Source organism: Geospiza fortis, unplaced genomic scaffold (assembly GCF_000277835.1).
Source record: "Geospiza fortis unplaced genomic scaffold, GeoFor_1.0 scaffold488, whole genome shotgun sequence".
NCBI classification, from domain to species: domain Eukaryota; kingdom Metazoa; phylum Chordata; class Aves; order Passeriformes; family Thraupidae; genus Geospiza; species Geospiza fortis.
In genome coordinates, this window is record NW_005054365.1 from 473,938 (window position 1) to 489,691 (window position 15,754).

At 36.2% G+C, this 15,754-nt stretch overlaps 1 protein-coding gene across 1 annotated transcript in view; it reads right to left on the reverse strand.

Moving 5' to 3' along the window:
• The window catches only part of RIT2 (Ras like without CAAX 2), a 176,189-nt gene that overhangs the window by 124,893 nt on the left and 35,542 nt on the right, over positions 1-15,754 (reverse strand). Inside the window, exon 2 of the mRNA XM_005424180.2 lies at positions 1,753-1,809. Coding sequence (XP_005424237.1) covers positions 1,753-1,809 — 57 coding nt within the window. The remainder of the gene's footprint in view (positions 1-1,752; positions 1,810-15,754) is intronic.

Consider the following 15,754-nt stretch of genomic DNA (forward strand, 5'->3'; position numbering starts at 1 on the left):
TTCCTGCAGTATGTACTTTGAATGCACCATAAGCTTTCCTTCTCTTCATGATTATCTATTATTCATATTGTGGTGGTGTCTAGAGACCAATAAGTTAAGATTATGATGAGATACAATATTGGAATAAATACTGATGGCAGGTGAATAGCTAATAATAAAGATGGATGTATGTACATAAGTTAGTGATGTCGATAACTAATAATGTTCCTCTTTTCCAATTAGATTTAATGATTTCATTTTTTTTTCTGAGAAGAACAAATTAATTTGTAGCAATTCCACAGTAGTTTTGCCTTCTTTAGAGATGACACATCCCATTGGTGTTTTGCAATTTTTTTTAACAGCTATAAAATTACTAGTGACATGAAGAATTTACATATTTTTCATTATTTACGTTACAACCATTTACTAAGACTTAAAATCCAGGAAATGTGGAATACGATAGTAATAACAAATAAAAATTAAAACTGTCATTGTCTGCTCTGTAGAGCAACCCAATAATTTTCTAGAAGTTAAAGATGAGTTTGAAATTCTTGAAAATTTCAAAGAAAACAAAAAAATTTTTGTCTGAGAGGAATTGATTTCTCTTTTCTCCCCCAAAGAAGTCTTTGGAAATGCAGATGGTTTTAGTGCTTTCTCCACTTATTGGACCCAGTTCAGCCATAATTTCTTTGTTATAATTAAATATTGCACATGGATAGTGTGTATAAATGTAAGTATAAGTAAAACTAAGTAATAAAGGCACTCTTAAATGAATAAACATGCAATTCTGACAGTCACTCAGCATTTAAAGTTTATTTCAGATAAAAACATGTATTGTCATAAAGTGTAAAATAGATATGTGTGGATTTCTATATTCACAAATTAATAAAGTAGGTAAACCCAACAAAATTAGCAAAGTGTGTAATCCCAGAGCACAACTCTATTTAATTGAGTAGTCATTTCATGTTTCTAGAGGAGGTCAGCTAAGACTATAATATGGGAAATAGCGCTAAAATAACAGAACTTAAAAAAGCCGACAAACATATCCCACTCCAGATTGGATTTTTCACATTCTTTAGAGATATTTTTTCATATTCTGTAGTTATAAATGCACGATATTAATAGTTACAATGCATGAATGGCAGAACCCTGTTTTTGAAAGAGATTTTGCATAAAGAGCATCAGGAAAAAGTATCTATGGTACGGCCATGACACAACTCAACTGTCATCACAAAATTAAGGTGTAATCTAAAGTTTGAAAATCTTGCTTCTATCTAAGGGCCTCTTAGAAGCAGCTTCTCACTCTTTCACTGTAGCATTCACATTTTCTGAAAAAATCTCTTTGGCCAGGATTTTTCTTCTGGGGAACTGAGAGGCTTCAGAGAAAAGGAAAACAATGTTTACCTCACTTGCTTCTCTTATGTTGGGCTCACATGCGGAATGTGTTTGGAGATTGTTTACTTACAAATGATTGTTTTATTGGATTCGGGTGTGAGTGAGTTATTTTGACTCTTTGGCCAATCAGGGCCAAGCTGTGTCGTGACTCTGCAAAGAATCACGAGTTTTTAGCACTCAGTATGTTTTCTGTATTCTTTAGTATAGTATATTATTCTTTAATATAATATAGTATTATAAAGTAATAAATTAACCTTCTGAGAACAGAGTCAAATTCATCATTCCTGTCTCCATTGAGACATTCCCAGCAAATACAATATCTCACAATCTCACACAGAGAAACTGAAAGGCATGAAGGGGAGAAAAGCCTGTACTCACCTATAGTTGGGTCATGGTAGTCAGGGAATCGATGGCTAATGAACTGCATTGTCATTGCTGCAGAGGAAAAAGAGAAGGAGAAGGAAAAAACAATTCTATCACCTCCATTATATAGAAACAGCCAGAAGAACACATGGATAAGTCACTCATGCAAGTATCAGCTAAGATTGTGAGCGCAATTTTGTTCTATGTCTACTTCTGCAACAATGCATTGGCTCTACATTGATAACTCAGAGCTGATAAATGAAGAAATATATGAATTAAACCTCCTTAATTGTCTTAATTTCCAAACTTCTTTGTACCACTCCTGTGTACAAAGTTTTTAACACTTGATAAATACTGTTAATCTGATATTGCATACAGATTAAAATTACCATGACAAAAACATAAAACATGACTTACAAGACTGATTCATAAAGGTTTTCACAGTGCTACAAAATGCCACTAACTGGAGTGCTTAATTTGATTTCTGGTGTATTTAGCAATACCTAATTCCTTAAACTTGATGCAACAGATGAAGTCTCCTCTTAACCACCCAGAGCACCTTTCTTCTGAAGAGACCATTTCATGACTGAATATTAACTGCTTTTAGGAAAGTTACATGAGACTTCAGGAAAAACTGGAATTCTGCCATTTGGAATAGGTGGCAAGCTATGCAAGTGGAAAGTGAAATAGGTGGAAAGTTATGAATTGGAAGTGAAATTAAAATTTATGTAGAAACACATAAACTTTCATGTCCTGTCCAACATGACATCTGAAGTTCATTGGCCTTGAAAAGCCATGAAAGTTGGGTATTCAGTGACTACACTAACATCATAGCAATTAGATGGACTTGGGAAGTTACATTTTCTTTGTTGTTTTTTCCTCATAAGCTTGAATTTCAAATAACATGAATCTCCCAAACAATGACAGTTGTAAATATAAACCTTTCAAAAGTTACATATGTGAATTCTTATTAAATAGAAGGCGAAAAAGGGTCAAAGAGAATTTTTAAACTAATGCTTGATTTTTAAACCATTTTCTTTCTATTTTTTTTTCTGGCATTAAAATTCATCTACAGCTACTATATAGATAGTTGTTTAAAAAGGCAGCCTACCTGAAATATAACTATCAGTCACAAAACAAGATATCCGACATGAGATTTTGCCTCATGTCTTGAACATCTCAACTGCTTTCAACATGCACAACAGCGGTTATGAGCAAGATGAGAGACATTTTAAAAATTTGCATATAAATACATCAACTTTTCAAACAGCATTGTTTTAGTTTCATGCTTGTCCTTCTCATATTTTCAAGAAACAGAGGCTAGGGAGATAGTTTTATAAAATGATAAAGAGAAGAAGTATTAAACATTTATTAGCATGTTAATAAATTATTGCATCTTTAGTGTAGACAAATATAAATGCTAAGAAGCAGCATTATAAATTCATAGGTACCCAGAGAGGGTAACTGTGTAAGAAAAAGCTCATTCAGTCCATATATATTATAAAGCAATAAATCCATGTACAGTCACATTCATGTCTTCTGTATTATATGTTTTCAGATGCATTACTTTTAAGCACTATGCACGTTTGACACTTTTATTTCCAGGAGAGACACCTGTTTGTTTTTTTTTTAATCGTGACAGAGTTTTAGCCACCTTCATTCTGATTGCTGTTAGTGGTTTATGAAGAACAGATTCATGTCTGATGTGATCTGCCTAGTTTGCTCTTAGGAGCTGAGGCAGCTAGCAGAGCTGTTGCTCATATGGTTTATGCCTACACATTTCCAGCCTTCTGAGGCCCTATACCACAAATTAATTCAATTTGCTTCACTACCTGCTACTTTTTCTTGCCAAGCTTTTTTTTTTCTTTAAAAAACACCCCAAACTATTCTGCATCTGATTTCATTCTGTTTCCTTCTGGAGCTATGCCTGCATCACAAAATCTGTAGTTATAATTGAAACAAAAATTCTCAGAGGACAGGCAGAACTCATGGTAAATGTTTTTCCTCTCGCCTGAGACAGTCACAAGTCAATATATCATTTATATCCTCATCAAATTCACAGGATTCAAGGGGACTGAAATAATCATGACTGAAAGAATTATGTTGGATTAAATATCAAATTTTCTATTGTGGCATGCAAAATTGGAAGTGCTTCAAAGGAAAGTGAACGTGAGGATGTGGTTTAGTGGAGGCCTTTGCAGTGCTGGGTTAATGGCTGACTTGAGGATCTCAGAGATCTCCACCAATCTGAATGGTTCTATGTTTCTATGATTGTACACAAAATTAATATTGATAGGTACAGAATTTGAGAAAGGTCAAGAGAAACACTCAAAGTGAGAATGCCTTACATTAATCTCCTCAGGAAAACTATGAATAAAAGCTCCGTTCTTGACACATTTTGTCCCACAGTTTTCTTCCCTGACAGACCTTTGTCACAGGCTCCTCCTAATAACCAGGGGAAGGAACTTCTTTGGCCTCTTTAGTCTGTAAACTCTCACCTGGGGATTTAGCACTCTCTCACAGGAAGACAGTACAGAAGAAATTGAGGTACACTGATATTTTTAGTCATTGAATTACAATGCAAATTAGGGAAATTGGTGCATAGGTAGTGGGAGTTGCAACCCATCTTCCTCTGTGTGCTCCTTAAGAGAATAATTTGCATTTTCTGCTCTACTCAACTTCAGAAAGTATTTTCAGAGTAGTCATAGCTAGTCACTTCATCTAAGGGAAAGCAATAACTGATTTGTGGCTACAAAAAATAAGTTTTTTATATCAGGAGAACAAAAGACAACATCTCCAAACATTTGATGTGCAACAACAGCTTTGTCCAGTTCTACCAGGCATTCCACAGACCTGCTGCTGGATGTGCAGAAATTAGCTCTGAATGATGGCTGCAGGCTGGTGGAGTGCTTCCCAAGGGAAAAGGACCTTCAATCACCACTGGCATAAAACCAAGAATCTCAGCTGGAGCCTCGGGAATTAGACCTGCCCTAACTGGGCTTCCCAGCAGGACACCTGCCTCAGCTGGAATATGCTTCTTGATTGCCACTAACATCAGCTCCAAAGTCATTTTCCAGAGTGAATTAATTTTGAAACTAACAGAAAAATGATATTGGTATTTCATGCTGTGTGTTGAAAATATTCTCCTTGGTCCCATGGTTTTCCACATCCATTACCTTTTGGCCCCCCCGTATAAATTAACGCTTATACCTAACAAATTCAAACTGTCATTGAATATTTTGTGAACTTCCCCCTTTGGAAATCCAACTTATACTTCACCAAATTTTTTGCAGGTCTATTAATTAGGGACCCTTGATTCTGATTTATGCCACAAACAAAGCGCGGAATGTGGCTTTAAAGCAGGATTTGAAAATAGAATAAATGCATAGGACTGATTCTTGAATAAATACATGTACATGTAAAAACAATACTGGTTAAGAAATGGTTAAAAAACCGAATCAAACCAAGCAAAACCCTTTTAATCCATAGTCGATATTGTGAAACATTTTGAATTGCAAGTTGTCTGAAAATTTTTAATGAATATTTTATGACACTGTGAAGATCATTTCATTTAAATGGGACATGTACATCACACAGAAGCTATGATAAGTAAAATGATCATTGTTTCAGATGAATAGCATCTTCTTTATATCCATCTGTGGCTAAGCAAATGCAGGTTGCCCCAGCTGAGCAAATGTAAGCCTGACATGCATGAGTAACAATGCAACTTCAGTTTTCCTGTCTTTTTAAAACAAGAAAGGGGCTCAGATCCTTCAGATCAAATCCTTTAGATTTTTTTCTTTTTTTTGCAAACATGCTCATACAATGTTCATTAACGATCTAAAAACCTGCACATTGCACCTGTGCTGGCATAGAAATATATATGTTTTCTTTAAATAATAAACTTAGTCCTGTCTTCTACTTTCAATATAATTTTAAATCCCTCTTAAAATTATTTTATTTTGCACTGAATTGAAAATGCCATGCTTAGAAAAAGGGCTGAGGTCACATATTTACTCTGAAGCATCCTTTTGACCAGTACAGCAAAAATAAAATTCATCTAAAGAAAAAATTAATCTTAAAAATATATATGTGTCAGTGGGCTCACAAGCCAGTAGGAAAAATGTTTTGATACTCCTACAGCTGTGAAAGCAGATAGAATAGAATCCCACTCTTCTCCTAATTTTTCTAGATTTCATTCATATCAGAAACTTTGAAAGCAGTCCTACACTTATTTTTCAAGGTTGGAGAGTACTTTGCAAGCTTACACAATATTTGTTATGCTAATAGTACCACTGATGTGAATATTTCATTCTTCCTGTCCCTCTTTATTCACCCAAGAGCTTCCACATATTGACATTCTCCTGGGTGATGGTATGATTGTATAATAAATCTGTTTCCAACAGAATCTTTAACCTCATCACAAATCCTATATTTTAAGCACTCTAATAAAATTACCACAGTAGTTGCATCTCAGCAACCTGTGATTCCATAGGGTAGATTCTCATAATTTTAATTTAGATCCACCCTTCCAGGGGATCCTTAACTCATGTTTTCTGTAAAATTTGAGGTTTCAATTAGACCAGTGTAAAAATAAATAATAATAAGATATAATAATAATAATAAGAAGAAGAAGAAGAAGAAGAAGAAGAAGAAGAAGAAGAAGAAATGATAAAGTGAGTGGATTTGAGAATTGCTTCATGATGTTCATGAAAAAGGAGAGCACGTAGGTATCATTAGAATAGAGAAGGTGTCAAAGAAAGTACAGAGTCTAAAAACAAAGAGTGCACCATGATGAGACATTGTCATGGAAAAAGAAGAAATAAATATGATTTATTTAAAAATTTAACATGTAACCTTGCCCCTGTCTATATGGAACATTAAAAATTTTCTAAAACATGGTCAGGGCAAGTTGGACATACCTTATTTTATAATTTAATAAAGAATTTCATTATTAATAAATATATACACATCATATTTTATCAAAATTAGACTACTTCAATAACTAGGCAAGAACTATATTGCTACTATTTTATTTCTGAAATACTAAAGAGTTTGAACAGTTCTGATCTGTCTGGTGCTTTCATACCCACAAGACCTTAGGAGTCATCTTCTAAAATGTATTGCCTTTTCAAAAGTTCATGCCTGAAGACTGTAAGGTTTACTTCTATTTTGTTAGCTTGGAAAAATTACAAACATCCCTATAACTAATGATTTTTTAGATTGGCATGTTCGATAAATCATCATTTGCAATTATTCCTCTACCCACTGAATTTTAACCAACAGACGCCAACCAAGTGAGGTTCAACAAGGGCAAATTCTCAATTCTGCACCCGGCGGAAACCCTGGGTGTATGGAGAAAGTGGGGAATGAGATCCTGGGAAGCAGTGCCATGGAAAGGGACCTGGGGGTCCTGGTCAGTGGCGAGTGGAACTTGAGTCAGCAGTGCCCTGGCAGCCAGGAGGGACATCCCTGTCCTGGGGACATCAGGCCCAGCATCACCAGCTGGGCAAGGGAGGGGATTGTCCCACTCTGCTCTGGGCTGGGGCTGCCTCACCCTGAACACTGTGAGCAGTTTTGGGTGCCTCAGGATAAGAAAGGTCTTAAGAGTTTAGAGACCCCCCAAAGGAGGGCAACAAAGGTGGGGAAGAGCCTTGTGAGGAGGGGCTGAGGGCACTGGGTCTGTCCAGCTGCAGAAGAGGAGGCTGAGGGGAGACCCCAGGGCAGCCACAGCTCCCTGTGAGGGAAGAGGAGGGGCAGGATCTGATCTCTGCTCTGTGACAGGGACAGGACCCCCGGGAACGGCCTGAAGTTGTGTCAGGGGAGGTTTAGGTTGGGTATCAGGAAAGGTTCTTCCCCCAGAGGGTGTTTGGGCACTGGAACAGCTCCCCAGGGAATGGGCACAGCACCAGTCCTGATGGAGTTCCAGAAATGTTTGGACAATGTTCTCAGGGACAAGGTGGGATTGCTGGGAATGGTCCTTTGCAGGACCAGGAGCTGAACTCAGAGATCCTTGTGGGTTCTTTCCAACTCAGAACACATTTTCATTCTGTTATTCTGCGAATAGTAGGAGGTGAAGACAGGTTTGGTTTTTTTTTAAATAATCTAATGAGCTCTATGAGCTGCATTAACACTCACAGTAACTTTGAGTTGCTGGAGACGCCAATAATTATGAAGTATATTAGGAGAAGAAAAAAAAATTCAGTATTCTCTAAATGCGGCCGGAGAAAGATTGCATCTGTGTTCAGTTTCTGCAGGTTTAGTGACTGAAGGTCAGAAAGACTGAGAAAAGCAAAAAGTATTAAAATGAAACAAAAATTTTGCTATGAAACTAATTTAGGCTATAGACTAAGAAATATTTTCAGACATCATATGAGGGATCTTCTGGAACAAGATTCAAACATGGAAAATGGAAAAAAACTTTTTTGATTTTAAAGAGTTTTTTAAATGAAAGGGTTGAATCAGTGAAATATTACATTCTTTTGGAGATTTTTTCCCCCTCTATTCTCAGTTTCAGGTAGGGAAAATGTTAATTTAATGTATAGCATTTTAATAAGCATAACATCTATAATCAGATACACAACTAATATCAGTTCTGGAAATGAAGGTTTGGGTTCCTAAAATATTACATGCTTTAGATCTCAAAAACTTTATAAAACTTTTTGCTTTTCAGGAAGAAACTTTCATACAGAAAGCATTGTTTTGTAAAACACAAGGATAATTTAAATGGCCCTAGATTTATGATCTTCTTGGGGTGGAAGGGTTAGCAGAAGAACCTGAAGAAGTTTCATATACAATTAATGAAGTCACAGCCAGCCTATCTGCAGCCTTTATGGTTTCGAACAAAATATGTTGCATTTCTGAGTTTGTTTTCCTACAATTTCCTAAGAACACTTTTCTCTATCAGCAAGGTGACAGTTTCCCAAAGGACTATGCGATTGGAGCATGTAAGATATTTCGTTTGGTTTTATTTGCATTCATTTTATCTACACATGCTGCATATATATTACAGTATGTTTTAGAAGAAATAACTGATAGGTTTAGTCACTGAACAAAACAAAGGGAGTGGTGCGGTCTGAGGAGCATTTATTTGGGTCAAAAAGATACGTGAGAAGGAGAGTGATGTCTAATACATGGTATTTTTTATGTACTTCATGAAATTTAAAGAGTAAGGGGCAGGTACCTAGAGATACAAAGCAAAGTATCTAGCAATCAGCTATTTTTGTAGGTTGATTATAGTTATTTGTATGATTGCCCCATGACACAGTAAATGGTAAAATGTATAGCTAGATCAAAACTTTGATTTTTTTAAAACAGGTTGCAGTACACTCAAAGATCTCACCCCACAAAAATGCACTTTTATCTTCATAGAGCCAGAGGATGTGAGGACTTCTAAGCAGAAGTTTTAATGTCTTTTACTCTGTTCTTCCCCAAACACCACTACAGACTAGATGCGCTGACAGGAGAGCAGTGTCAAGACACCTTTGTCATGGCCCCATACAGCCATTTTTATATTGTCATGCCCTTTAAGGAATTGGCCAAAAGCTTTACCACTTGTTTCAGGAGTGAATGCTGCAAGATCTGTGAGCTGCAATTATTAATCTTTTAGGTGTGCAATGTATTATTTATTGAGCATTAGCTCTGAAATGAAAGTAAGCGGAATTTTATTTCTGTGTTAAGCACATTCTGGCGTACTAGAAAAATACAGAAGACTTTTGTAACACAATCTCCTGTATAGGCTGGGATGCTGTTACAGCACTGGATTTTTTTTTTTTTTTGCTACATTGGTGGGTGTTTTTTTCACCTATAGAAGCAGAAGTCCACTGTAAAGTATATCAGGCAGCAGAAAGGAATAGTCTTAAAATCAAAAGTCTTTTAAATTTAATTTGTATTATTAGAATGAAAATTAAACGCACAAAACCCCATGCAAATTTCAAACAGAAAAATCAGGTTACTAGGGCAACTGGAGCAGAAACAAGGAACTCCTCCTAATCCACTCTAACTTGCCACTGTAAAGTAAGAGCAGACTGTAATCAAAATATGTTGAGGTGGAGCTGGTGGTAACAAAGAAAGGCAGATGCTTTCTTTGGAAAATAGTCAGTCTTTAATTACTCCTCTTGCACCAGAATGAAATAAAGGACTCAATGCAGAAACCTATACATTGAGACAATGTGTTCTCTAAGAGTAAAAATAAAGAATTAGGAAGAAGTTAAGTGGAAAAAAAGGGTAGAAAAGCATCTTTTGTTTTTTGATGATCTTGAATGAATAGATAAAAATCACTACCCAGAGAGCAGTTCTCGTCCTGGTCTTTTCTCTAATCATTAGATGTAGAGATAGGAATTCTCATTATTTTCCTTTAAGGTGTAATTAGTAGAAAAATTATAAATACTAGGCAGTGAAATACTGAAGGACGAACAGAGAAAATGTGCAAAAATTTCATCCTACACATGAGAAACTTGTGGGAAAACACCATTCAGGAAAAGTGCCCTCATGTCAGAAAAGTTTTATGTCTTCTGAATCAACACAGTCTAGTGAAAAACATCTGTACTGAAGACTTTCATACGGAAAGCATTGTTTTGTAAAACACAAGGATAACTTAACTCCCATTAATACCTGCATCCAGACTCAGTTCTAGGTCAGAAGGCAGAACACACTGCATTGTAAAATTTGTGTTAAAAGTTCCATTTAGTGGTTAAGGAAACAAGGAAGTAGATGAAAGTTGCATTTATTTCCCACATAAGAGACATCATCATAATGTGATACAAATTAACGATAATGATAAGGTAGATTGCTACCACTTACAAACCATTTCCTCCACAGTGTATTCCTGATCCATTCCCTGATGAAAAATACTGAACATTCCCTACCCTGCTTAGCTTATGTGACTTGACAAGACGCCTTAATAAACAGAAATTACTGCTGGTAAATTCTACCATTAGTGCATTTTCCCACCGTGTTTCTTCCATCAAGTTAAAATCAGAGAGAAAACTTAATGTGTCTTCTACTGTTCTTCAGTTAGCAAATTCAATGGCAACTTAAGCCTTCCATTAGTGAGCAATCCAAAATATAATGACATAAATAGGTTTCAAAGCAGGCTCCAGGATAATGTGATTTTTAAAACGGAATACATTAAATAAAGCTAGAAAGACTCAATTTTCACATATTATTTCGGAGAAGAATAGAACTGATCTTGAACCATTGCAGATAGACACATTTCAATTAAAGTCAATGGATAACACTCATCTTTACAAAAGGAATACAGCAAACAAGAGAAATATAGGGTCATTCTTCATACAAGGGGACTCTGGCTTGCTGCTACGAGACTCAGGTATCATAACTTCACTGAGAAAAACACTTTCAAAAAAGGATAAAGTAATTTCATTCAATGGAAAAAAAAAAACCTCTCAGCAACCGCATTTATTTCTCTCCCATTCTTTTTTTAACTGTTGACATGTTTCCCTGTAATGATAACTTGAGATGCCCAGGCTTGCTTTGCTCCTGTTCCAGGTAGTGGCACGTTGAAGTTGTTTGCAGCTTTGCTAGCATAAACTAGTGGTTAGCTCCTGTGCTTCCTTCCACATGAAATTACACCCCATGCATCAAGCAGTGAGGAATTGGCAGTGACAGCAGCTGTATTTTCCTGAGAGTGGGAGAGTGTAGGTTCTGTTCTGTAACCTGGTACCAACTTTTCTGAACATCAAACCTACGGTTTGGAAAATTGATGACACGTCAAAGAGAAAGACACAACTCTTCCATTTAAATCCTCTCAGAAATCTTATTCAGGGTTAAAGTGGAGGTGAGGTTTTTTATTCATTCTTTTCTTTCCAATGCCAGGTTTTCTCAATGTATCAGTTATAGGGAATTGAGGATAAGATCCAGATTCACAGATACTCTTGGCAGCTAATTCCCTTTGACTAAACAGGCCTTAGGTGGTCTGAACTATAATGTTTTGTGCCTCTCTGAAACACTCAGGTATCTTTTTGAAAGTTTATAGAACCAGGGAATTCTTTAGGTTGGAAAGGACTTCCAAGCCCAACCATCTGCCCAGGCCACCACCAACCTTTGTCCCCAGGTGCCACTTCCTCATGGCTTTTAAATCCTTCAGAGATAAGGACTCCAATGCTGCCTTGGGCAGCCTGTTTGTAAAGCCTGCAAATGCTTTACAAACCTTTTGGCAAAGAAATTTTTTCCTAATATTCAATCTAAGCCTTCTCTGGCTCAACTTCAGTCCATTTCTTGTTACTTGGGAGAAGATATTGACCTCCACCTGGTTCCAGCCTCCTCTCAAGGAAGTTGTAGAGAGTGAGGAGTGTTGTTGATGATTCAAATGATGATCTTGTTTCCTGCTGCTGATATAACTTCCATTGAAATTAAAATACTGTGAGAAAATTGGTTTATAATGAAGTTTGAGACAGGAAACTGTACCAAATAAAGGAAAATTTACTGATTTGGACTGATATCATCAACATTTTTAAAGTATGAAACAGATTTACTAACACTACTGTTATATATTTTACAATAAATTACATATATTTACACTTCTACTATAAATTAACATGATTTATAGATAATTATTTATCACTTTCATAACTATTTTTTCATTTGTTTATTAATGTAGCTTAATATGCTGACTTTCCTTTTCAATAAAAATGTATGCAAAATCTAAAACATTGTATTTTTATCAGAAATTCTCTCATCCTTTCTTTCAATATCTGACACATGTTTTTCCTTTAATAACAGTGGTAGTCAAATCATATGTAAAGGAAGTAGACTAAAAAAGAAGGAAACATTTCTGAAGATACACCTTAAGTCAGAAAACTGACTCCAGAATATTGTTGAAGTCCCAACAAATATTTCAATTCCTTAAAAACATTTGATTATTCCCAGAATGTTGTCCTCTATAATTTATTTCCTACACTTATATTTCAATTTATATTTCTCCTTGTGGAGTTATTTATCTCAGTGGAGCTAAACCTGCATTGTATGAGTGGAGAAGTGTTCCTCACTGCTGAGGCGACTTTGCACTCAACATATTTTACTTGTCATATCTCAGATGTTTTCTCTCTTAGCTAATTAGGTAACACTTCACAACAAAGTCAGACCTGCCACATTAACTCTTGCACCAACATGAGTTCTTAATGTCTTTGCTACTGTACTGAAAATGTTTCTGTAAGATCAGGGAAAGGTGAAGCTTGCTTCTCAGTTTATTCCCCCTGCATCCACACATGAACACATCCAAATCAAAAAGCCTGGTAATTATGAACTGTTACCCAAAAAATGAATCAAACTATTGAGAAAGCCAGGACATGAGGAAAATGAGATCTGGGTGGAGGAGAACTTCTGTGTCATAACTTAGAATGTGGTTATGCAGGGAAAATAAAAATCACGAAGATAACAATATTTAGAGAGTTCAGAGAAAAAAATTGGCTTCAAAGACCAACCCCCTGCTCTGGGTGGGGACATCTCCCATTACATCAGGTATCTCAAAATCCCATCCAAGCAGACCCTGGAATTTTAGACTTGCTGTAATAGACATCCTACAGTTCTAAGCAGTAGCTTTAACATTTTAAAGACATGGAAAGGAATATAATATCTTAATATCTAAATACTTCAGAGGCTGAAGTTAATCAGGAAGAAGAGTGTTTCTAGATCCAGAAAACAGCAGGTTACTTGGAGACAAACAAATGGGAAATAATGAGCTATCTCAGAGGACAATACTGACCCTTGTGCTTTTTGTTACTTTCACTTTACGTAGTAATCACTGAAAAACTCCTGAGGAAGTTTTATGTGATTGTGTGAATCTGGGAGAGGTGTTTTGAGCTTTTGACAGTGCTACTAGGTCTCTGTGTTTTGATTATCACCAGCATCTTTTTTGCTTCAGTTTCCAAACCTGCAAGAAAACCAAGGCAACACCAACATGGACAGAAAGCTCTGAGACTTATGGGATTGCCACAAAAGATTTGGTTGTGAATTAATTCCTTAACTGTTCATCTAAAATCGCGTTAGTAAAACCATGACATTTTTCAGAACAAACTTAACCAATCCCTTCGATATGAAATTATGTGGAGGAACGGAGGCAGGAGGCATGAGATGAAGCATTTTGCACAAGACATTCAAGTTAGTGACAGAAATCAAAAGACTACAAAGAACAACTACAAAAAAGTGAAATGAGGCCTCTCATCCTCTTCCTGCTCTCTCAGTACAAACTTGGCTGGAAGTTGACATCTGCCAAAAGCACATTCATATGGCTTGACACATATACATGCTGCATTTTATGGTGATGTATTAACAGCAAGCACAGTTGCCAGACATGTTTGAGGGTGAAAGGTAGCACTTCAGGCACTAAAATAGGTGATTTATTACAGCATTAGTGAGCCACTGAAAAGGTCAAAAAGCTGCAAAACACATACAAAAAGTTTTAGAGGGTTGACTGTAATTTCACAGAGAAAACCTACATTATGCTATTCAGTCTTGCATCCTCAGTGTGAATAAGAAATTAAAGCTCTCAATATGAACAACATGGAAAGACTTGACAAAGTTGGTTTGTTTTTTTTTTCTACAGCTGGAATGAGATTACTCATGATCCAGGAACACTTAGGCCCCAGAATAGGTTGAGTCTCAGTCTTTCATTCTTCTGGGCTAAACTTACTTTTGTGTATTTCGTAATGCACTCTCTGCCCTTGGTGTCATTCATCCTGGTGTGAACCAGCTGTCTCAGGGGTTTATGGTGCTATACATCACCTTCCCTTGATGGCTGACAGAAGCCCTATTTGGTGACCCTAGACCTTTCCATGAAAAACCAGCAGCAGATAAAAAACTCCAACCATACCACTGAGTGACCAAGCCAAACTGAAACAACCTTCCAAATCTTCCCACACTCCCCAGACAAACACGGTGTTTTTATACAAGTCTTGAAATTTTCACTAGAGGCAAAATTCTACCCAGGATTTTGAAATTTAATTTGGAACACAAAACATAATGGGGTGAGATAGATGAATAAAAATATTTTTGAACTTTGAAAAAGAATCCTTAGAATAAAAATTAACTTCCAGTTCATAAAAGGCCATAAAAGACAGATATATGTAGCCATTTATGGATTTTCCTAATTACTGTGGAAATTTGTTCTATAATCAGATCATCTTAACAAAAATAATTTTGCCCCATGGTCAGGAGATTTACTTCATCTAATCCATTGTAGGACTAGGATTTATGTTTTCCCATTCTCTACATTATAACGCTGAAATTTTGTACTGGTGGTGCAGAGGCATCATAACTCATCTCCCTAAAAATCATAACTTGGCAGCTGAAAACCATAGGGAAACTTTTTTAAGACCTTGATAAGCTTGTTTAGGGGCCCAGTGAGTAAGATGATATTGAAGTACTCTGCATGCTAACAGTGTGAGGACATTGTGCTATGCTGATTCAGAAGTGACTCAGCTCAGTTACCAGAAAAGAGGAGAATCAGGTCTTTTTCAAAGGTACAGTGATATAGATGTGACAGAATGACTCATCCGTCATCAGTGTTTTAGTCAGCAAAGTCTTTGGCTGAATGGCAAGTATTTATAACTGGAAAATAAAGTCACTCAATCAAAAGGAAGTAAGCAAAAAAGATCTGGATATTAAGCCTGGTTTTTAACATCTGACTATGAGGTCACTGCATTCCATAACCTGAACACCATTTTAGTGCCAAACCAAATCCATTAAACAATCTGATTTTTGCATTTCTCTCTGTTTCTAATTCAGAGAATATATATTCTGCAGCACTCGTCTAAGCACAGAATGAATAATCTTTGTCCATTTTCTTGGGAAAATATAATTTTTTCTTCTGCAGCATGTCTTTCACTAGAAGTTTTACTTCAGTTTTACATGGCATGCATGATAGGACTTGGAACCTCTTCCTTTGAGAGATTCTTGCATAAAAGTTTTGAAGGAAATTACTGCGAGCTTCTCCATTGATATTAGCTGGCATTTCATGTAAGTTTTTAATTGTGCAGTGCTCCCTCCACAATGTCCTTCA